Consider the following 24,031-nt stretch of genomic DNA (forward strand, 5'->3'; position numbering starts at 1 on the left):
AAACATCAGCCTCGAAACCTTAATGACCTGGAGAAGATCTGCAAAGAGGAGTGGGGCAAAATCCCTCCTGAGATGTGTGCAATCACAGATGTGTGACCTCTGTGATTGCCAACAAGGGTTTTGCCACCAAGTACTAAGTCATGTTTTGCAGAGGGGTCAAATACTTATTTCCCTCATTAAAATGCAAATCATTTTATAACATTTTTGACATGCGTTTTTCTGGATTTTTTTGTTGTTATTCTGTCTCTCACTGTTCAAATAAACCTACCATTAAAATGATAGACTGATCATTTCTTTGTAATTGGACAAACATACAAAATCAGCAGGGGATGAAATACTTTTTTCCCCCACTGTATATTTGTATAGACTATACTTAATCTAGAATAGACATTTGAATTTCACAGAATTCAATTATATTTACTTTAATTGAAATTGCAATTCTGTATCCAGTTTACTACTTCAATTCAAAAGGAATTTATTATGAGGAATTCTCAATTGAGCCCAACCCTGGTGTGAAACATTGTTGCATTTAAACTTTAGATCACTGGTTACTTTGTATGCTGAACATTTAACATTTTAGTCATTTAGCAGACGCTCTTATCCAGAGCAACTTAAAGTAGTGAGTGCATACATTTTCCATACTGGTCCCTCATGGGAATCGAACCCACAACCCTGGTGTTGGGATACTATGCTTGCAATGGGAAATAATAGTTGTATTATGATATGGAAATGATTAACCTAATGGTTCTGTTTTTGTATTCTTAGGATTTGAACCTACTGGCTTATTATGTCATAGTGAATGGGCTGCTTCTTCTTTAACATCATGCTGTGTGTGTGACTGCTGTCTTTCCATCTGTCTGTGTTCTACAAAAAGTGCGTTCTCCTAAATGAAGTGTGCAGGTACTGTATTACAGCTCCTGTCCTTTCAGCATCATGAGCCTGCCAAGCTCACATCCTTTGATGTGTCACTGTTGTTGTTTTGGTGATAGTGGTGGCGTTAGGCTACCATAAATTATGTAAGCAATGAGGTTGTTGTTGCTGGTAATGCTAGTGCGGGTGCTGTCTCTGTTTTTTGAGATTTGGGATTACACTGTTTTGGAAGATATTTTCCCAGGCCTAGGTCCAATAGCCACGGTTCACTATGTTACGTGTGTTTGTGTGTGCGTGTGCATGTATGCGTGCGCATGTTTGCATCTGCGTGTGTATGGATATGCGTGCGAGTGTATGCATGTGTGTGTGTACATATGTCCATCCATCTGTTACCTCGAGTTGTGTGAGGAGGCCGGCACAGCCGCCCCCTGGTTGGGCTGCAGCACGTGGACCGTCTGGATCATCTGTTCTGCATGTGTCCCGTTGACCTCATGGTACAGCCCTCCATCCATATCAATGGGCTCTCTCTTCACTTGTTTTACCGATATAGGATGGCGCCCATGAGCATGGTTTTTTCCGTGACCGCCTCTGGGGCCTCCACGGCCCCCCATTCCCCGGCCGTGATGGCTGGGGCGCTGACCCCCATAGCCAGCGCTGAGTTCGGGGCATGTGTCCTCATCATCTATCACCACTAGATCAGGAGGCATCTCTTTAAACTGGTAGACCAGCCGCTGGCCCTCCACCTTAGCCAGGATACCGCGCTGGTAGTAATACCTTAGGAGGGAGAGTAGTCACAGTTAAGGTAAGATCATGATTTAGTTGTCCCTTTGGAGGACATTTTGTTTGTGGTATTGAGTAAACATGAAGTAACATTACAAACAGAATAATAATGGACTAGGTTTGAATAAGGTCCACCTTGAATACCTTGAATAAGGTGACACTGGAATAGATGACTTCTTTGCTCTATTTGTTTTATAACCTGGTCCTTGATAATGTTGACCTCATATGTGACTTAAAGTCCTGGTACAAAGGATGTCTGGGGTCCATAATAACCTTTTGTGTGGGCTCTTCTATTTGTAGATGTCAGCCAGACTTGTCTGCCTGACACCCAGTGCCTTGCTCACTGTATTAAAACAAATTCTCAGTATGTTTCATTGATGTTATTATACTGCCTTCGAGATGGGGATGGGGTGAGTTGAGATAGTGTCGTCCTCAAGTGCAGAAATAACACAATGTCGGTACGACACCATATACTGTATGTGCGTTTTGGCGTCTATGTGATCTAGAAGCACTTATTATATGTTTTACTTTTTGTAGTGCTTTTTACTGCAACAGGTGCACAGACATTTTAGCATGATACCCTTCTTAACTGTGCGGGCCAATTATGTATTTCTATTGTTATGATATGAGGGGTAGTTTTGTACAAAAGGCTGTGAAGTATTGGTAGTTAATTATATCAGTAATGTTAGTTCATCATACCAGAGCTTTGAGAAGAAGATCAGCTCCAGAGAAGTCAAGTGAGAGAAAGCTCCAGCCATCCTTGAGTTTTCCCACCAGTTAGCTTTCATTGTGTTAGCCAAGGCCAGTGTGCGTCCTTGTTGATATACCACACACACTTTGGTTGAAGCAAGTTAGTTGCCGTAGCCCATCCGTACTACATACACTGTGCGGTGCTGTTCCGTGCCTGTGCATATTCAGCTTTATTAAACCACCTCGACTGGAATCCTACCCGTCTGTCATCTGTGCCCTTAGCCAGCACACGGGAGCGAACACATCAAGTAACACTTAACCTAAAGAATATACGGTGCACCAAGTCCTCACTTACAAGTTTAGTGTTAGGACATAGACAAACACACTACCGTGCACTTTCACACTGCATCCCCAGACGGCAGCACGAACTAGAGTCAAGGGCTGAAGTTAGAGATACCCATAAACTTCCAGTCATTGCGCTAATGCGATATGCTAGCATGCTAGTAGAAACTCATAGACTTTCAGTCATTGTGCTAACACTAGTTAGCTTTGGCTCGCAAAACTACCTCTACCTCTAACTTCCTTCATAATGGACACGAAGACATACAAATGTTATCCACGAGTTCAGCTGACTCTGGGGAAGTAGATAAAGGACCTCATTGCCAAAATCCCGAAGTATCCCATTAAGTCCAAAGGTGGGAGCTGTCAGGATGATTGGCAATCTGTAGGCCAGAGAACTTGGCCTACCAGTGTTTGATGCGGTTTTGTGTTAGTTAGCCTCTTTAGTTTTGGAATGACTCTTTGTAAGGAGCGGCAGGTAGCCTAGTGGTTAAGAGTGTTGTGCCAATAACTGAAAGATCACTGGTTTGAATCCCCAAGGTGGGAAAGTCTGTGTAAGACACATTTCGTTTGAATGCATCCAGTTGTGCAATTGACTATGTTTCACCTTGTAGTTTTCTTTTTGTATATATTTATTTTGGGATCACCACTTTAAACAAATATTAATCTGGTGGACAATCATGGGAGTCATGACTGTGCTGGCCCTGGACCTAAGGTAAGGTGGCTGTCTCCCTGGGCACATGCGTTCAATACCTGTTTGCATATGCTTACTTCTCACATTTATGAACACATCAAATCAGGTTACAGGCCATGTAGCTCGGCCTAAGACCCCTAAACATAACGAGTGCAGCAAAATCCGTAGGCTAGTTATTGGTTTCCGAACACTATGATGTAGGCCAACACCATGTGTGTAATAACACTCCTCTCACCTGAGTGCCCTGCCCATGGTTTCATAGTTCATGTCGGGTTTGTTCTTATGCTTGCCCCACAGTTTGGACACAGTCTTGGAGTCCACCAGCTTAAAGATGCCCTTCTCCCTCTGCGTCCACTTGATGTACTTGGGACAGGTGTTCTTGTCCTGCAACAGGGCCAGGAGGAACTCCCATAGGTAGACGGTGTTCCCTATGTAGAGGGGAGAAAAGAGGAATTTGCCATTTTAACATGTGAGCCTAATACAGTGCATGTGAGCTTGGAGCTCTGCTACACCCGTCCATAATTAATTTAGCATTGCAGAGGTTTTACCTAACAAAGGAAAAAATAGGCAGAGACGCAATTAAAGCACTCCCTCCCCATAACCTAAATTAATTAATTTGCCGTTCTCATCGCGTGTGTGTGTGTGTGTGTGTGTGTGTGTATCTAGGGTTGGAAAATTGGATGGGGCTCTGGCAGTAGATTACTCATGTTTGTGAAACGGTTAGGACCAGAAGTGTTTAGAAACAGCAACCCCTCCAGCAGCCACTTGTATACGTGTCCGGCTGAACCAACCCCCTCTCCCCATCCCCTCTCTCTGCTGTGCAAGGGAACGCATAGCCGCAATTACAGTTATATCCCTGTGAGACACAGCACTTTGAGAGTACCCCATCAATTAGCAAGCTGAGGTCCAGCCCAACTGGACTAAATGGGCTGCTGGTTGCTGACTGCACCACTCTACAGACAGAAACATGCACATTAGCCCACATAATAGGCCAAGAGAGAGACCTTGATTTCAATTGGCTGTTTTTTTCAACAGGTGAGTCAGTTGAGACAGGGCCAGTAGAGACCTTGATTTTGATTTACTGTTTTTCGAGAAGTGAGCTGGCTAAGAAGAACGCTCACCTTTGCCCTCCTTGCTCTTCTTCCTGAGTGGCAGGCTGGGAGTGGTGATGGGGGAGCATGGACGCACCGCCCGCGGCTTGCGCACTAAGACGGGAGAAGTGTTATTAAGGTCAAAACTGTGACACCAAATTAAGCACATCACTGTCAGTGGCTAAATAAAAACACTGTCAGTGTGCTAATAAGGCTGTAAGCTGTGGCTAATAAGCACATATATTTACCAATGCACTCCTGCGTAACTCTTAAAAAATCTCTTCGAAACATGAGTGTAAATTGAATATTTTAATCTAGAAGGTCAAAAACAAGACTAAATAACACTGTTTGACAACCTAATGTTTTGTAACACTACAGTCCAGGAGGACCCCCTGCAGTACCTTTAGTTTTCCTTTGTGGTTTGGAAACGCTCTTCTGAGGGATCTCGTCCATGGAGGATGTTTCCTCGTCCAGCGATACATCCATGCAGCCATTGGCCTCCGGCCGAAGAGGGATGTAGGTGTAGTCAGACTCCAACATGGTCCCATAGGTGTGAACTACAACAATAGAAAGAAGTAGTACAGCCAATATTACTCCCAGTTATGTAATATTATGAGACTGTGAACTAAAGCAACAGCCAGAGATAATTATGGGAATAGGTGAAAATACTACAAATGAAACTGCCTACAAATAGCCTTCATCAAAAACTTGTATGTTTTAACAATGTTTTGAAAGTGGTAAATGCTTTAAGGTAGAAAATGGATTCAGTTAACAAACAAGTGGTACCAAAAGATAAAAAAATACTCCTTCCCCTAACCTCCCTCCTAGCAAGTAGCAACAACAAAACAACAAAAATCGTACTCATGCGCTTCTCGTCCAGGATGTTGTTTGGTGACTCCATGTTGAGAAGGGCTGCCGCAGCCTCGTTGGTCTCCATGCTGTCCTCTGTGCCTGACACCGTCGTTTCTATTGGCCAATCAGACAGGGATTGTCATCAGAACATGAAACAGACAGATTTTAAGACAAACTTGAAAGGATGTTACAATCACTAAGGGTGAATTCTAGGTAATACCAGGCCCTGTCTGGAAACAACCCTAGCCCCTATCCCCTAGGCATGCATGTGTAAAGTATCATCTCCTCTTCCCCCTCACCTGAGAGGCCCACGTCTCCGACCATAATGGGCTCCTCCACCACGTGTAGAGTGGTGTCCACCATGATGCCGTTGGCCACCTCGTCCGATTCCATGCCCGAGTAGACCTGCATCAGGTCAGCGGCGGGCACCTGCTCTACAATGACAGCTGGAAACACGGACGGGTCATCCAGCTGGACACACAGAGAGACCAACAGAAGACTCAGTCAGAGACCACAGACGTTAGATCACAGAATTACATGTGTATGTATATTGCTTCGTTTTTATCTTATGGGCAATTCCACGATAACAATATTATGCTGCAACTAATTTTTACATTTAAAATGTATTCCAAACAAAAACCATTGAATTCAAAGTTTTACAAACGATACAGCTCCATGCACAATGACTACTTCAAACAATTTTCACAGTAAAAAAAATAATAATAATAATTCTGGAAAAACTGTGCAGATGCAAAGTTTATTACAGTAACAGAATTACGGTAAAATCTCCATTTTATTCTGTTACCAAACGTTAAATCTGCACAGTTCTTCTGGTAAATGTGTTTTTGTTACATTTTCTGTGGAGATTTGTAAAAGTCCTTGCGCATAGAGTTATATTGTTTGTTAAACTTTGAAACCAATGGTTTTGTTTGGTATACATTTTAAAGTGAAGAATCTGAGTCTCAGCCATGGTAAAGTTCATGTAGGCCTACACACTGGGCTTTTACGATTGTTCTGATATATCTCACACATTGGCTTTGTCCACATGCAGGTGAACAAAAAGGTATGACTTACTTATAAATTATTCATACTCGTTTCACATACAGAGACACAGACATGAGACATGGCAAGAAAACGTATGTGAACCCTTTGGAATTATTTGGATTTCTGCATAAATTGGTCATAAAATTAGATCTGATCTTCATCTAAGTCACAACAACAGACAAACACAGTCTGCTTAAACTAATAACACACAAATTATTGTATTTTTCTTGTCTATATTGAATACATCATTTAAATATTCACAGTTTAGGTTGGAAAAAGTATGTGAACCCCTAGGCTAATGACTTCTCCAAAAGCTAATTAGAGTCAGGAGTCAGCTAACCTGGAGTACAATCATTGAGACGAGATTGGAGATGTTGGTTTGAGTTGCCCTGCCCTATAAAAAACACTCACAAAATTTTAATTTGCTATTCACAAGAAGCATTCCCTGATGTGAACCATGCCTCGAACAAAAGAGATCTCAGAAGACCCAAGATTAAGAATTGTTGACTTGCATAAAGCTGGAAAGGGTTACAAAAGTATCTCTAAAAGCCTTGATGTTCATCAGTCCACGGTAAGACAAATTGTCTATAAATGGAGAAAGTTCAGCACTGTTGCTACTCTCCCTAGGACTGGCCATCCTGCAAAGATGACTGCAAGAGCACAGCGCAGAATGTTCAATGAGGTTAAGAAGAATCTTAGAATGTCAAATAAAGACTTAAATAAATCTCTGGAACATGCTAACATCTCTGTTGACGAGTCTACGATACGTAAAACACTAAACAAGAATTATGTTCATGGGAGGACACCACGGAAGAAGCCACTGCTGTCCAAAAAAAACATTGCTGCAAGTCTGAAGTTCGCAAAAGAACATCTGGATGTTCCATAGCGCTACTGGAAAAATATTCTGTGGACAGATGAAACTAAAGTTAAGTTGTTTGGAAGGAGCACACTATGTGTGGAGAGAAAAAGGCACAGCACACCAACATCAAAACCTCATACCAACTGTAAAGTATGGTGTAGGTAGCATCATGGTTTGGAGCTGCTTTGCTGCCTCAGGGCCTGGACAGCTTGCTATCATCGCCGGAAAAATGTATTCCCAAGTTTATCGAGACATTTTGCGTGAGAATGTAAGGCTATCTGTCCGTCAATTGAAGATCAACAGAAGTTGGATGATGCAACATGACAACAACCCAAAACACAGAAGTAAATCAACAACAGAATGGCTTCAACAGAAGAAAATACACCTTCTGGAGTGGCCCAGTCAGAGTCCTGACCTCAACCTGATTGAGATGCTGTGGCATGACCTCAAGAGAGTGGTTCACACCAGACATCCAAAGAATATTTCTGAAATGAAACAGTTTTGTGAAGAGGAATGGTCCAAAATTCCTCCTGACTGTGGTGCAGGTCCAATCCGTAACTACAGAAAATGTTTGGTTGAGGTTATTGCTGCCTAAGGAGGGTCAACCTGTTATTAAATCCAAGGGTTCACATACTTTTCCAACCTGCACTGTGAATGTTTACATGGTGTGTTAAATAAAGACATTAAAAATTATAATTGTTTGTGTGTTATTAGTTTAAGCTGACTGTGTTTGTCTATTGTTGTGACTTAGATGAAGATCAGATAACATTTTATGACCAATTTATACAGAAATCCAGGTAATTCTAACGGGTTCACATACTTTTTCTTCCCGCTGTATCTACGTAAACCCATATTTCTCATTGGACCAACCTAGCAAGAATTGATGTAAACTGCTGGTAATAACGCTAGATAATTTTCAACTGATTTTGTACAAGACTGAGTGTACAAAACATTATGAACACCTTCCTAATATTGAGTTGCACACCCTTTTGCCCTCAGAACAGCCGCAATTCGTCGGGGCATGGAAAGTGTTCCACAGGGATGATGACACATGTTGACTCCAATGCTTCCCACAGTTGTGTCAAGTTGGCTGGATGTCCTTTGGGTGGCGGACCATTATTGATACACACGGGAAACTGTTGAGCGTGAAAAATCCAGCAGCGTTGCAGTTCTTAAATTTTTTTTTTTACTTTTAGCCCTTTTTTCTGCCCAATTTCTTCAGTCTTGTCCCATTGCTGCAACTCCACTACTGACTCGAGAGGCGAAGGTCGAGAGCCACGCATCTCACGAAACACGACCCCGCCAAGCCACACTGCTCGCTTAACCTGGAAGCCAGCCGCACTAATGTGTCGGAGGAAACGCTGTACTTCAGCTTGCAGGTGCCCGGCCCACCACAAAGAGTTGCTAGAGAACGATGGGACAAGGAAATTCCAGAAGGACCCCCCTCATGGGTCTCCCGGACAAACCCTCCCGTAACCCAGACGATGCTGGGTCAATTGTGCATCGCCTCATGGGTCTCCCGGTCACGGCCGGAATGTGGGCTATCCTTCTTCGTGGCCGACGTGAGACATTTAAGCTCGTTAATCCTCGCAAGGCTGCCGGCCCAGACGGCATCCCTAGCCGTGTCCTCAGAGCACGCGCAGACCAGCTGGCTGGAGTATTTACGGACATATTCAATCTCTCCCTATCCCAGTCTGCTGTCCCTACTTGCTTCAATATGTCCACTATTATTCCTGTACCCAAGAAAGCGAAGGTAACTGAACTAAATGACTATCGCCCCGTAGCACTCACTTCTGTCATCATGAAGTGCTTTGAGAGGCTAGTTAAGAATTATATCACCTCCACCTTACCTGACACCCTAGACCCACTTCAATTTGCTTACCGCCCCAATAGATCTACAGACGATGCAATCGCCATCGCACTGCACACTGCCCTATCCCCTCTGGACAAGAGGAATACCTATTTAAGAATGCTGTTCATTGACTATAGCTCAGCATTCAACACCATAGTACCCTCCAAGCTCATCATTAAAGTCGGGGCCCTGGGTCTGAACCCCGCCCTCTGCAACTGGGTCCTGGACTTCCTGACGGGCCGCCTCCCAGGTGGTGAAGGTAGGAAACAACACCTCCACTTCGCTGATCCTCAACACAGGGGCCCCACAAGAGTGCGTGCTCAGCCCCCTCCTGTACTCCCTGTTCACCCATGACTGCGTGGCCACGCACGCCTCCAACTCAATCATCAAGTTTGCAGATGACACAACAGTGGTAGGCCTGATTACCAACAATGACGAGACAGCCTACAGGGAGGAGGTGAGGGCCCTGGGACAGTGGTGCCAGGAAAATAACCTCTCACTCAACGTCAACAAAACAAAGGAGCTGATCGTGGACTTCAGGAAACAGCAAAGGGAGCACGCACCTATCCACATCGACAGGACCACCGTGGAGGAGGTGGAAAGCTTCAAGTTCCTCGGCGTACACCACTGACGATCTGAAATGGTCCACCCACACAGACAGTGTTGTGAAGAAGACACAACAACTCCTCTTCAACCTCAGATGGGTGAAGAAATGTGGCTTGGCCCCTAAAACCAAACTTTTACTGATGCACAATTGAGAGCATCCTGTCGGGCTGTATCACCGCTTGGTACGGCAACTGCACAGACCGCAACCACAGGGCTCTCCAGAGGGTGTTGGGGTCTGCCCAACGCATCATCAGGGACAAACTACCTGCCCTCCAGGACACTTACAGCACCTGATGTCACAGGTAGGCCAAAAAGATCATCAAGGACATCAACCACACGAGCCAAGGCCTGTTCACCCTGACTATCATCCAGAAGGCAAGGTCGGTACAGCTGCATTAAAGCTGGGACAGAGAGACTGAAAAACAGCTTCTATCTCAAGGCCATCTGACTGTTAAAGAGCCATCACTTAATAATGGAAAACGAGTCACTTTAATAAGGTTTAAATAATGTTTACATACTGCTTTACTCATCTCATATGTATATACTGTATTCTATTCTACTGTATTTTAGTCAATGCCACTCCGGCATTGCTCAATCTAATATTTCTATATTTTTTTATTCCACTCTTTTACTTTTAGATTGGTGTGTATTGTTGTGAATTGTTAGATACTACTGCAGTGTTGGAGCGAGGACCACAAGCATTTCACTACACCCGCAATAACATCTGCTAAGGCCTCCCAAGTGGCGCAGTGGTCTAGGCATTGCATCGCAGTGCTAGCTGTGCCACTAGAGATTCTGGCTTTGAGTCCAGGCTCTGTCGCAGCTGGCTGCGACCAGGAGACCCATGGGGCGGTGCACAATTGTCCCAGCGTTGTCTGGGTTAGGGAAGGATTTGGCTGGCAGGGATGTCCTTGTCCCATTGTGAGCTAGTGACTCCTGTGGTGGGCAGTGCACACTGACACGGTTGCCAGGTGTGCGGTGATTCCCCTGACACATTGGTGCTTCTGGGTTAAGTGGGCATTGTGTCAAGAAGCAGTGCGGCTTTCTTTGGGTTGTGTTTCAGAGGACACACGGCTCTTGACATTCACCTCTCCCGAGTCCATATGGGACTTGCAGTAATGAGACTAGACCGTAACTACCAATTGGATACCAGGAAATTGGGGAGATTTTTTATATATATATATATATATATATATATATATATATAAAATATCTATTAAATATGTGAATGTGACCAATAAAATGTTGTTTGCATTGATTTGATTTGAGGGAGAGCTCATTTCAACAGTGTTTCAGTGGCCCACTGGGACATTCTTATTGCTGGGAATTCCAGACACACCCCCTCATTTCCAGCACAACATTTCTCAACACAGGAAGAGCTGACATTTCTCAACTAAGGAAATTGACAGAGCTCTGGCCAAACCGTATGACGGCCATATGAGAAACTGTTGCGTGTGGCGACAAAGCTCACTTGGCAACACTTTCAACACTTACCGCGTCCACCAGTGTTACCCCTATCTTATTTTCCAGAGGGGTTGCAAACAAACATTCAGGGTCTATTTAAATATAAATATTTTTGTGAACAGACCTATAGGTGGGGTTTCCCACTTGGCTCTATATAATGGTAGGGGAAACACTGTCTACAGTAGGTCTACCAATGTGACATAGCAGTTTGTTTCCCAGATTAGCTTCTCTTATCTCTCATTCGGTGACTCCTTGTGGAGTAAAGACAGATTTTATTTTCGGTCAGCACACTGTTATTTTCCTGTCTTCAATAGCACCACAAAAGGAGGCTGTGTGTATGGCATCTCTTTCTGTTTGTTTTTTTCCCATAACATGCCCAAAAGACTACAGTTCCTGCTCCAAAAGGACATGGAGCAGGCAGGACTCATAGCTTGCAGGTCCTTTACGTTAGGTTAAGTTATTCTAAATATCAAACAACCAAAAATGCTCTAATGAAATTGTGCAAAGTATTTTGGCCTGCACTCTCACAGCCAGAGAGAAAGAATTAATTCAGTGTCAGTTTCTGAAAATTACCGGGAGATGGAGACAGACTACAGCTCTTTGCCTGACTATCATCTATGTGCTGCTTTGTACTACCCCCCAAAAAAACATTAGCAGCCAAATACCTTGTCACATTGAAAGTCCAGTAACAACATTTTGACTTAAAATTCCAAAATGGTGTAATGAACAACAAATAGGTATAAATGAAATAACAAAACAATGTTCTGCGTTTTTTACTTTTACTAAAGATTTTACGAGCCCCTAAATATTAATGCAGTACAAATAAGAATAATAAATAAAAGTAACGAGAAATTTAAGAGCAGCAGTAAAATAACAATAGCGAGACTACAGTATATACAGCAGGGTACCGGTACAGAGTCAATGTGCTGGGGCACCAGTTAGTCAAGGTAATTGAGGTACTATGTACATGTAGGTAGAGTTATTAAAGTGACTATGCATAGATGATAACAACAGAGAGTAGCAGTAGTGTAAACTAACAGTACACTAACAGCACCCTGACACAGACAACTGCATTATGTGGAATCATTCAACCTTTAGGAGTCATTACCAAACAATTAGACTATGTAAACATAGCTAGGAGTCCAGGGACTGTTCTATTAACTTCACAAACAATATCTTAGGTTTCTGAACACTGTCCATCAAACAAGCTGCTTTTCCATGATGTCAGAATCAATGGTCAACAGTGGGCCACGAGACCATTTGGGACCTCCACTTGGGACATATAAAGATAAAGAATGCCATTTGGTGTGTCCTTTGCCTGTAAAAGCTGAAATTTAATTGACACAACAGCATGTTCTCAGACTATAGTAGCTAGACACAATACCAGATATCTCGGTCGGTCGGGAGCCCCATGTGACCTTGTGTGTGTGCATGTTTTAGTAACCAGACAAAGAGAGCACCAGTAAGTCTACTGAGTTTACTCGTCTGTGCATTAACACCACACTGTCTCCCCTCCCTAGTAGAACCAGACCAGACAAACTGAAACCAACACAGATTCTGCTGACGGGGCAGAAGACGTCTATGTCTGTCTGTTGTTGTTGTTTTGACATAATGGGGCTCAGTTTCAACAAAGCACCGGTGGGGTTTGCCACAAAGCAGGACCAAAGAGTTACCTACTGGGCACAGACGTCATTTCTAGCTTTGATTTGCATTTGGTTGTCAACTAACATGAATTCAACATGAAATCAATAAAACATATCACCATGTTATTTGATTTAGGTTAAAAGTTGGATGAAAAAAATACAAAATTCCCTTACGTTTATTACTTTTGGCAAATCTAATCCATTTTCCACGTTGATTCAGAGTCATCACATAGAATTTGTTTTAAATGACGTGGAAACCACGCCAACCAGTTTTTGCCCAGTGGGTAGCCAGCTAGCTAACTTTCCTATTAGCCAAAAGACACTCAACTATCTCAACAAGATAATGAAAGGTGCAAAACAGAGTATGGTATTTAGTACGAATTACACAAAGGCCATATTGGCTGCATCTTCCTCTTTGTTGCTCTCAACCAGATATAACGATCACTGGAGTATTTGCATCTCTGAGTTCCCAGTTTCGGCTATGAAAGCAAGCCCATGTGTGTGAGAGGTTCCCCTATAATCAACCCGGTTCTGCTTTACCTGCCCATGTCGCCATTTTTAGCCCCACCTATATACTTTTAACATCCCCTAATGGGGCTAATAGAGGAAGTTAATGGAAAATATCCCATAGTCACAGGGGTGTCATGCACCCATTATTTTAGATGGGGCACGAAGTTCATGAAGATGGAGGTGGGGTGACAGTTGAAGTTGAAGAATTTTGCATTTTTCAAACACTCGTCTGTGCATTCAGCTTTTTCCTGCAATCAAGAGCCATGATCATTATGCCTAATTCTATGTAAAAAAAGATATTATTTTTTTCTGCATAGGTTATCTTAGCTGCGGTGCATTCAGAAAGTATTCACACCCATTGACTTTTTCCACACTTTGTTGTTACAGTCAGAATTTAAAATGGATTAAATGTATATTTTGTGTCACTGGCCTACACATCATAATGTCAAAGCGGAATTATGTATTTATTTATTTTTTACAAAAAAACTAAAAGCTGAAATGTCTTGAGTCAACAAGTATTCAACCCCTTTGTTATGGCAAGCCTAAATCAGTTCAGGAGTAAAAATGTGCTTAACAAGTCACATAATAAGCTGCATTGACTCACTCTGTGTGCAATAACAGTGTTTAACATGATTTTTGAATGACTACCTCATCTCTGTACCACACGCATACAGTCGAGCAGTGAATTTCAAACACAGATTCACCCACAAAGACCAGGGAGATTTTCCAAAGAAGGGGAAACTATTGGTTAAAAAAAAGCAGTCATTGAATATCCCTTTGAGCAAGTTGGAGTAATTCAGTGGAGGCTGCTGAGGGGGGACGACTCAAAATAATGTTGGGAACGGAGCGTATGTAATGGCATCAAACCATGGGTTTGATGTAGTTGATACCATTCCACCACTCCAGCCATTACCATGAGCCTGTCCTCCCCAATTAAGGTGCCACCAACCTCTTGTGGTAGAGTTATTAATTACACTTTGGGTGGTGAATCAATACACCCAGTCACTACAAAGATACAGGCGTCCTTCCTAACTCAGATCCCGGAGAGGAAGGAAACCGGTCAGGGATTTCACCATGAGGCCAATACTGTCCTTAAAACACTTACAGAGTTTAATGGCTGTGATAGGAGAAAACTGAACATGGATCAACAACATTCTAGTTTTTCCACAATACTAACCTAATTGACAGTGATAAGTGAAAAGAAGGAAGCCTGTACGGAATAAAAATATTCCAAAACATGCAACAATGCACTAAAGTAATAATGCTAAAAATGTGTTAAAGCAATTAACTTTTTGTCCTGAATACGAAGTGTTATGTTTGGGGCAAATCCAATACAACCCATTACTGAGTAGCACTCTCCATATTTTCAAGCATAATGGTGGCTGCATCATGTTATGGGTATGCTTGTAATCGTTAAAACCTGTTGGGGATCTTATCCCGATCTTATCCCGGTATTGGGATTCATTGTCATGTGACCATGGCGGGGAATTCAAAACTGCAAGAGTAATCATTTCAAATACTCAAATAATCAACTATTTTCCTCCATTTGAAAGATACACATCTCGTAAATCTAACCATGCTGTCCGATTTTCAAAGAGGCTTTACGGAGAATGCATAAAGTTAGGTTATGTTAGGAGAGTACATTGACAATAGCTGTGTGTAATGTTTAGCCAATTCAAAGAAGGGCATCAACAGACAGAAAACTAGCTAGAATTATGCACTTACCTTTGACAATCTGCATCAGATGACACTCATAGGACATTATGTTATACAATACATGCATTTTTAGTTCCATCAAGTTCATATTTATATCCAAAAACAGCATTTACAGTCGCGGTGAAATTCAGAATTTTTTTCGGCTCGAATGCTCCCAGTGAATCCAGCATTACAAATCACGGAATTACTATTCGAAAACATTGGTAAATTATAATATTGTCATTCAAAGAATAATATATTATCATCTCGTAATTGCTACCGAATGGCCAGATCTCAAAATAACTTTACTGGGAAATCACATTTTGCAATAAACGGGGTACTATGCTAAGAACAATAAGCTAAGCTATACAGTTAGCATCATCTAATATCGATAATAACATTGTAAATATCCCCTTACCTTTGATTATCTCCATCAGAAGGCACTGCCAGGAATCCCAGGTCCAGAACAAAGTTCATAATTTATGTCCAAATAACACCAAATAGTTAGCGTTCAGTAGGCTCCCACAAAACGTGGTGGGGGGGTGTAAAGTCACGCCGAAAAGCTAAAAAAAACCTAGTAAATAATCTATTTATGTTTGTTCAAACATGTCAAACGTTGTTTAGCATTAATCTTTTGGTCCATTTTTAACGTGAAACATCAGTAAACATCAGTAATATTTTCACACAACCTATCAAGTGTCTAGATAAACGATTATGACAAACACACTCTTCTCAGATTTATGCGCAGGCGCAAAAAATGAAGTGATGACGTGTCAACTTCCCTGCATTCTAATTCGGTCTGTATTCATCACAGATGCTTCAAACAACTTTATAAAGATCGTTGACATCTAGTGGAAGCCGTAGGAGTTGCGAACTGAATCCTTTCTCACTATGGTATCTATAAAACAATGACACTAAATAGTACAGTCACAAAATTCCCATTTTTTTAAATCTATTTTTCACAGGTTTTTGCCTGCAATATGAGTTTTGTTATACTTACAGACACCATTCAAACTGTTTTAGAAAATTCAGAGTGTTTTCTATCCGAATGTGTTAATAATATGCATATCCTAGCTTCTGAGTTGGTGTAGGAGGCAGTTAAAAATGGGCACATATTTTTTTCAAAATTCTCAATACTGCCCCCGTAGCCCGTAGAGGTTATTAAGGAACTTGTTCTCAACTTGCCTACCTGGTTAAATAAAGGTGAAATAAAAAATAAATAAAAAAGGACTGGAGAGGTTTTTTTCAGGATAGAAAAAAACCGGAATAAAGCTAAGCACATACAAAATCCTAGAGGAAAACCTGGTTCAGTCTGCTTTCCAACAGGCACTGGGAGATGAAATCACCTTTCAGCAGAAGAACCTAAAACACAAGGCCAAATTTTAACTGGAGTTGCTTACCAAGAAGAAAGTGAATGTTCCTGAGTGGCCGAGGTTCAGTTTTTACTTAAATCAACTTAAAAATCTATGGCAAGACCTGAAAACTGTCTAGCAATGATCAACAACCAACTTGACAGAGCTTGAAGAATTTTGAAAAGAATAATGGGCAAATGTTGTACAATCCAGGTGTGGAAAGCTCTTAGAGAGCTTGCTGCCAAAGGTTATTCTAGAAAGTATTGACTCAGGGGTGTGAATACCTATGTAAATTAGATTGTTCTATATTACATTTTTATACATTTGCTAAAATTTATAAAAACATGTTTCACTTTGTCATTATGGGGTATAGTGTGTAGGTAAGTGAGATAAAACATTTTAAAAAATTAATCAATTTTGAATTCAGGGTGCAACACAACAAAATGTGGAATAAGTCAAGAGGTATGAATAGTTTCTGAAGGCACTGTAAGATAGTTAGACAAGCTACTCTAACTTGATTGATAGCCTGAAATGCCTTGGTATCTAGCTATGAGGTTGTGAGATTGTAAAACTATCTAGCTGGCTAGCTTAAGCCAACTTCAGAAAATTGCTAGGTGGCTAGTCTTACAGAGAAACAAAAAAAAATGTTTTACTTATTCATCAAGAACGAATCAATAGGCTACATAGCTTGATCAAATTAATTTACAAACTTACCTGCTGCCCATCACTGGCAGCTAAAATCAAATAATACGCTGTGTGTGTCACTCTGCTCTCTCTCTCCTCCTCCACTGACAATATAGCCTCCTGCCTAGGGACTATTTTCTCCATGCACCTTGAAAGAAACCACTTACTAGGGAGAATGAGGTGGGGGGGCTGGTCCAGTCAGTGTGCCCCATTGCAAAATACCGCTGACAGATCTTTATATAAATAATTATGATAAAACGTTTAGTAATTAATTTAACATCTGAAAAATTCTAAAACAGGACAAATCTGAGGGGGCACATGCATTTGCCCCCTATGGGCATGACACCACTGCATAGCCACACCACAGATAACAACTGAAATACTTAAAATGGGGTGCTGTAATTGTGCTGTAATTGAATTACTATTCAGTAAAAAAATGTGAATGGGTGTAAATGTGTATGACCACACCAGGCTTCCATAGAACTCTATAATAGAAGCTTTCAGACACTAAACTGAGCTAAACATCATTCTGAAGTCATTACACCATGGCCCTGACTCAGGGAGCTACTTATTGACTGTAAAATCCAATATAACAAGGCTAATCATTACAGTCCAACAGGCTAGGCTTGCTGTGGCTTTCTTTGATTCCAACAGCCCCCATACAGAAAGATAAACCCTTCAGACAAGCTAGCTCCAGCGAAAACAAAATAGCCACCTTCGTTAGCATTAGCGCTAAATGTGAATAAGTTATCCCAGTGCTATTTTAAGATATTTTTTCCGGCTACCACGTGGACAGGCAATGTAATCCTCAGGTAATTGACTGAGTGGGCACAGGGAGGAACCCAAGAGAAAGCCTGTGTTATTTCCAAACAATGGTAGGCTTCTCAGTGAAATTAGCGCGTCACCTCACAAACAGCCTCCCACAACAGGTCTGTCTGGTTAGGCCTGAACCAGTGCTATTCAGGCAAGAGGATCCAATGACGACTCGTCCCTCCACATCTACATACATACACACACAGAGACACACAAGCACACACAGAGTAACCTTTGTGCCCTAAATTGACAGGTCCTGGCAAAGCCCCACCGTCTTCTCCCACGCATACTAAAAGAGTCCTAACTCTTGGGCCCGGTTTCCCAATGGTTCTAACGATGAATTTAGTCTTAAGATGCTTTTGGGAAACGGGGCCCAGGTCCCTCACACTTTCCGTCTCTGTCCTGCCAACAGCCCACACTCCATTTCCCAGTCCTCTCCCTGCCATCCCTTCCTCCTCCACTCCTTCTCTCCATCACGTCACAAAGACAGTAAAGCCTCTGACCCGCTGGCTTGCTGACTTCCCTGTTCAAATCCCTCTGACCATGTTGTTTATTGAAAGTTACATTTATAAGTCAGTTTTGGTTTAAATAATCTTTGTTTCGCAAATCCTTTCAGTATTTTTCTCAATATTATCTGTCCTTAATGGTGAAACAGCCACATCCGTTTGCGATATTACAACAACAAAGTTACTGCAAACAATGACCAAACAATGTTTTGTCCCCTATGACATCATTGCCATAGATGAGCACAATATGTACTGCAATATTTTTACCATGCTCCTCAGCTCGGCTACAAAAACAATAACAATGGTGGTGGGGCAGCCAAGGGCACTGTTTCTCACTACTGCAGATTCCAGCTTTAACATTTCTATATTGGTGGTGGTACATATTGATAACACTACTGTTATTGACTACTGCTTATTTCCAATGTAATGACAGGTACCTGATTGATCTCATCCATTCCATTGCTGGCAAACTCAAACACTAGCTCATTGGGCTGCACTGCTGTTGCCATGGTGATGAAGATCCGAGGGTAGGACACAGATGGGTAGGGTGTTTTCCTACCCCTCCAGGGACTGTCCAGAAAATCCACCAGACTGAACACAAGGTTCAAATGTCAATGTCACTGCTGAAGAGTCACTGTTGGTCACAACAAAATGGCTTCCCTTGTTGAGATTCTCCAGTGGCCTCTTCACACTTGTTTGAGAGAAGAGCCGCACTGAGCCTGGATGGAGGCAGCCTCTTCCTGGGACCTGCTTCGTCTGGAGCATCTAAACCTGCCTGAGAGAAAGGAACATGTCAGTAACCACAGTTATTCAATCAAATGAAATCACATTTTATTAGTCACATGCGCAGAATACAACAGATGTAGACCTTTAGTGAAATGTTTACTTACGAGCCCCTAACCAACAATGCAGTTAAAAAAAATACTAAATATGAGTAAGAATAAGAAATAACAGTAACAAGTAATTAAAGAGCAGCAGTAAAATAACAATACCGAGACTATACACAGGGGGTACGGTAGCCATTTGATTATTAGTAGCCAAATGTGTGTGTAAGACCAGCTGTGACTGACTGGGGTTCGAAGTCAAACCCAGGTCTCCTGTGCATCACAAAACTGTGTTACCTTGATTAACTAGAGCCTATAGGCACTAAGCCTGTTGAACTAAGCCTGTTGAACTGACTAGGGGTCAAATACTTATTTCCCTCATTAAAATGCAAATCATTTTATAACATTTTTGACATGAGTTTATCATTGTTTTGACATTTTTTTGTTGTTATTCTGTCTCTCACTGTTCAAATAAACCTACCATTAAAATTATAGACTGATCATTTCTTTGTCAGTGGGCAAACATACAAAATCAGCAGGGGATCAAATACTTTTTTCCCTCACTGTATGTAAGTTGAAAACAGTATGTAAAAACACTGTGTGTGTGAGTATCCCTAACCTTGCCAACAGAGAAAGAGCTATGAATGGATCAGTGGTTCACAAATCAGGTCCTTGATTGGCTCGACAACAGTAACAAGGGGAAATTGGGGGGAAGAACATTTATTTGGGACCATCAGGCAATGTCCTGACAACTGATACACAGAAATGTTCTGGGAATATTATATATTCCCAGAACATGGTAACCATGTTCTGTTTGACATTAAGGCAATGTTCTCTTAACCCTAATGCCAAAACATGCTAAAATGTTCTCAGAGGGTTTTTGCTAACACAGATAGAATGGTCCTATAACTACTGGAAAACTGTACACTCAAACATTAGGGTAACATTACAAAAACATTCTCTCTCCATAGAATTCTTAGCTGGGTTGACATGCATTCTCACAGTCTTCTAAAGTAGAATCAAGACTAGCACGGAGCACATGGAAAAGTGCAACCGCACTTTCCAATACATCCATTACCCAGCTTCACATTCAGTTTCTATTGTAGTCACTTGAAAAAGTGTGTGATTATAGCTGTCACCTCAGTGAGAAGCTACAGTGCATTCGGAAAGTATTCAAACCCCATGACTTTTTCCACATTTTGTTACGTTACATCCTTATTCTTAAATTTATTAAATAAAAATGTTTCCTCATCAATCTACACACAATACCCAATAATAACAAAGCAAAAACAGGTATTTCGAAATGTTTGCTCATTTATAAAAATGTAAAACATAAATAAATATTTACATAAGTATTCAGACCCTTTGCTATAAGACTCGAAAAATATTGCTCAGATTCAATTGAGGTCCCACAGTTGACAGTTCATGTCAGAGCAAAAACCAGGCCATGAGGTTGAAGGAATTGTCCGTAGAGCTCCGAGAGAAGATTATGTTGAGGCACAGATCTGGGAAGGGTACCAAAAAATGCCTGCAGCATTGAAGATCCCCAAGAACACAGTGGCCTCCATCATTCTTAAATGGAAAAAGTTTGGAACCACCAAAACCCTTGTAGAGCTGGCCACCCGGCCAAACTGAGCAATCGAGGGTTCCTCTGTGGAGATAGAAGAAACTTCCAAAAGGAAAACCATCTCTGCAGCACTCTACCAATCAGGCCATTATGGTAGAGTGGCCAGACAGAAGCCCCACCTCAGTAAAAGGCACATGACAACACGCTTGGAGTTTGCCAAAAGGCACCTAAATGACTCTCAGACCATGAGAAACAAGATTCTCTGGTCTGATGAAATCAAGATTAAACTCTGGCCTGAATGCCAAGCGTCACGTCTGGAGGAAACCTGACACCATCCCTACTGTGAAGCATGGTGGTGGCAGCATCATGCTGTGGGGATGGTTTTCAGCGGCAGGGACTGGGAGACTAGTCCGGATTGAGGGAAAGATGAACAGAGCAAAGTACAGAGAGATCCTTGATGAAAACTATCTCCAGAGTGCTCAGGACGTCAGTCTGGGGCAAAGGTTCACCTTTCAACAGGATAACGACCCTAAGCACACAGCCAGCCAAGACAAAACAGGAGTGGCTTCGGGACAAGTCTCTGAATGTCCTTGAGTGGCCCAGCCAGAGCCCGGACTTGAACCCGATCTAACATATCTGGAGAGACCTGAAAATAGCTGTGCAGCAACACTCGTCTTCCAACCTGACAGAGCTAGAGAGGATCTGCAGAGGAGAATGGGAGAAACTCCCCAAATACAGGTGTACTAAGCTTGTAGTGTCATACCGAAGAAGACTCGAGGCAGTAATCACTGCTAAAGGTGCTTCAACAAAGTACTGAGTCAAGTGTTATGTAAGTGTGATATTTCAGTTGTTTTTTTAAACATTTGAAAAAAGAGAAAAAACATGTTTTTGCTTTGTCATTACAGGGTATTGTTTGTAGATTGATGAGGGGGGAAAATATTTTAATCCATTTTCAATTTTAGATCAATTTTAGACATGACTACATGGATCACAAAGACGCTTTTTGGCGTTTTAGGCTGGGTTTCTGTATAAGCATTTGATTGATTGAAGACATTTTTTGTATTGCTTTTTGCATAAACTCAGAAGAGTTTTGTCTGGCTTGTCAGTCAGTGTTGCTCCACTTTCAGAAGCACATGGTTCCCTTTACTCCATCAAAGCCCAATAGCGGTAAGTAGACTAGTCCCCCTTTGACGTCACATCTGTGGTACCTTGGGGGGGGGGGGTGTATCGTCCCCCCCAACCCCCCAAGGATGTGAGCTCTCCCCTGGTCATGAGAGCCAGTGTAAATTATGGGGGGACACATGGGTGGGGTGGAAGAACAGGAAACAAGTTCTGGAAAAAGAACACAGTTCTTCTGATGGTCTCTGCCCAAGCCCCCTTCGGGAGGGAGGAAGAGATGGGTGGATGGAGGGATAGGGGGGTTGTAGTGAGAGCGTAGCCCACATCCCACATGCTGGTCTCAAGGGCTGTGGATGGGAAGGGGAGGGGCCGGGGGTCTGGTTAAAGATTAAATCGGGAGGTGGAGGGGGGAGGAGATGAGAGCTGGCAACAGTAGAGAGGGGAGAGAGAAAGATAGAGATGGCAGCAGTACTTAGAACCCCCCCCCGATACCACCACCCCCCCAGCCACCCCTACCTACCCCCTTTCCTTCTCCACTGCTGCAGGGTGGGGCCTGTTTGCTTTGAAATGCCTGTGTGACTGACAAAGTGCATTCCTAGTTCAATTGTGTCTCTGAGGGGGTGGTGAAAGGGGGGAGGGTGAGAGAGGGAAGACGGGGGGTTCAAATTGGGGAAGGAAAGTGGTGAGGTGGGGGTGAGGGCAGGGCAGGGCAGGGAGGTCAAACAAATGTGTGATTAAAAGTCTCTTGTTTCTTCCCCCTGCCTGCTTTTGATAAATGCATAACGTGAAGCTCAGAGGAGGGAGAGGGGGAGTGGAGAGGAGAAGAGGAGTGGAAAGGAAGAGTGGGAAGAGTACTGAAGGCCAGCCTTTCATTTCACACAGCCTCTCCCTCCCTCTTTCTCGCTCTCTCTTTCACTCTGCCCATGGATAGTTTCCATGCCCACCTCTGCCACCCACAGCTGGCCATTATAAGCTGGAGCCCTATGACTGCCAGTGCACTTGGCATCTGCTGGGAGGGAGATTTGCCCCCTCCCAGGGGAATGGACCTCCTGGTGGGGTTTAATGGTAGGTGGAGCAGATGGAGCCTTCAGTTCCAGGCCCCACATTAAACTACCTCCGTGGGCAGACAGACAACTAAGTGACCCCCGCACTCAGTGGTCACACAGGCTAGGGGCCACACATGGAGCAGACAGCACGCATAAACCTGGACTAAGCAGAATCCCCTCTCTCTGCTTCTCTGGGAAGAAAGTAAACATCTAGAGGTCAGGTTCATATGGGAGCCCATTCCTGGCTGCATATATTTATTTCAGTCTATGGGCATGCCTAGATTCCCATAGACATCATACAGTATATAACCTCATTGGTACTGCCCAACTCCAATGTTCCCTTTAGACTTAAAGGGACAGTTCACTTCAAAGTCAAGTTCAATCAATTAAAATGTGTGAGTGTTTTGTGAATACAGGCCCTGAAAAATGTAGATTTTTGAATGAACTGTCCCTTTTAGAGAGGACAGAATATGATATGACCCCTACAATCCTGTCTCCTTTCTCTCTTCAATTTCTCCCTACTCCTCATGCCATCCACCAATAACTGTCAGAGTACGGTTGTTCCATGGCACTTTCAAATTCTATTACATTCGTTGTCTTAGTCAGAGTTTACAGATAGGCTTGTGACTGAATGAATCATTTGCACAGATGCCAGAAAAAGCCTGTTATCAAATCAATAGAAATATCACTATAGGACGGCCTGGCTTTTTTGTCAGAGGGTTTAATGCAAGGTGTGTGTGTGTTTGTGTGTGTATGTATGTATCATGCGTGTTCTATATCCCTCCTGCTATCGCGTCATTGATCTGGGTGACCCAGTTGGCAGAGTGCTGAGGGTAGACAGATTACTAGACAGTCAGCCATTAGAGAGACCTGTACAGTATCCCAGAGCACATGACAACTGCTGTCTTGTCTGCACAGGCAGAGGGAGGCTGAGATCACTCTACAGTACGTCAGTCAGAGGAGACAACAGGGGAAAAAATATAACATCTCACCAGTTAAATGTAACTAAAATGTATTCTAAATTGTAATATACGTAATCCCCTAAGTAATTATTTATCATGAGAGGGCCATAAACAATTACTAGTAATGCTGCATACTCCAACAAAGGTTAACATCTTACTTTTCGGGTAA

General features: G+C 42.5%; 1 protein-coding gene across 3 annotated transcripts in view; it reads right to left on the reverse strand.

The window, feature by feature from the left end:
- LOC115205053 (ETS-related transcription factor Elf-1) overlaps positions 1–24,031 on the reverse strand; it is an 84,303-nt gene that overhangs the window by 11,818 nt on the left and 48,454 nt on the right. For 2 of the 3 annotated variants that reach the window (XM_029770623.1, XM_029770622.1), the window contains exons 2-8: positions 18,782–19,119; positions 5,616–5,787; positions 5,326–5,430; positions 4,866–5,021; positions 4,495–4,578; positions 3,609–3,801; positions 1,264–1,644 (exon numbers count right to left, since the gene is read on the reverse strand). In XM_029770623.1, coding sequence (XP_029626483.1) covers positions 1,264–1,644; positions 3,609–3,801; positions 4,495–4,578; positions 4,866–5,021; positions 5,326–5,430; positions 5,616–5,787; positions 18,782–18,853 — 1,163 coding nt within the window. In that variant the 5' untranslated portion in view covers positions 18,854–19,119. The remainder of the gene's footprint in view (positions 1–1,263; positions 1,645–3,608; positions 3,802–4,494; positions 4,579–4,865; positions 5,022–5,325; positions 5,431–5,615; positions 5,788–18,781; positions 19,120–24,031) is intronic. The other variant, XM_029770624.1, reaches the window with a different exon arrangement.

The sequence above is a fragment of the Salmo trutta genome, chromosome 13, assembly GCF_901001165.1.
Source record: "Salmo trutta chromosome 13, fSalTru1.1, whole genome shotgun sequence".
In the NCBI taxonomy this organism is placed as follows: Eukaryota; Metazoa; Chordata; class Actinopteri; order Salmoniformes; family Salmonidae; genus Salmo; species Salmo trutta.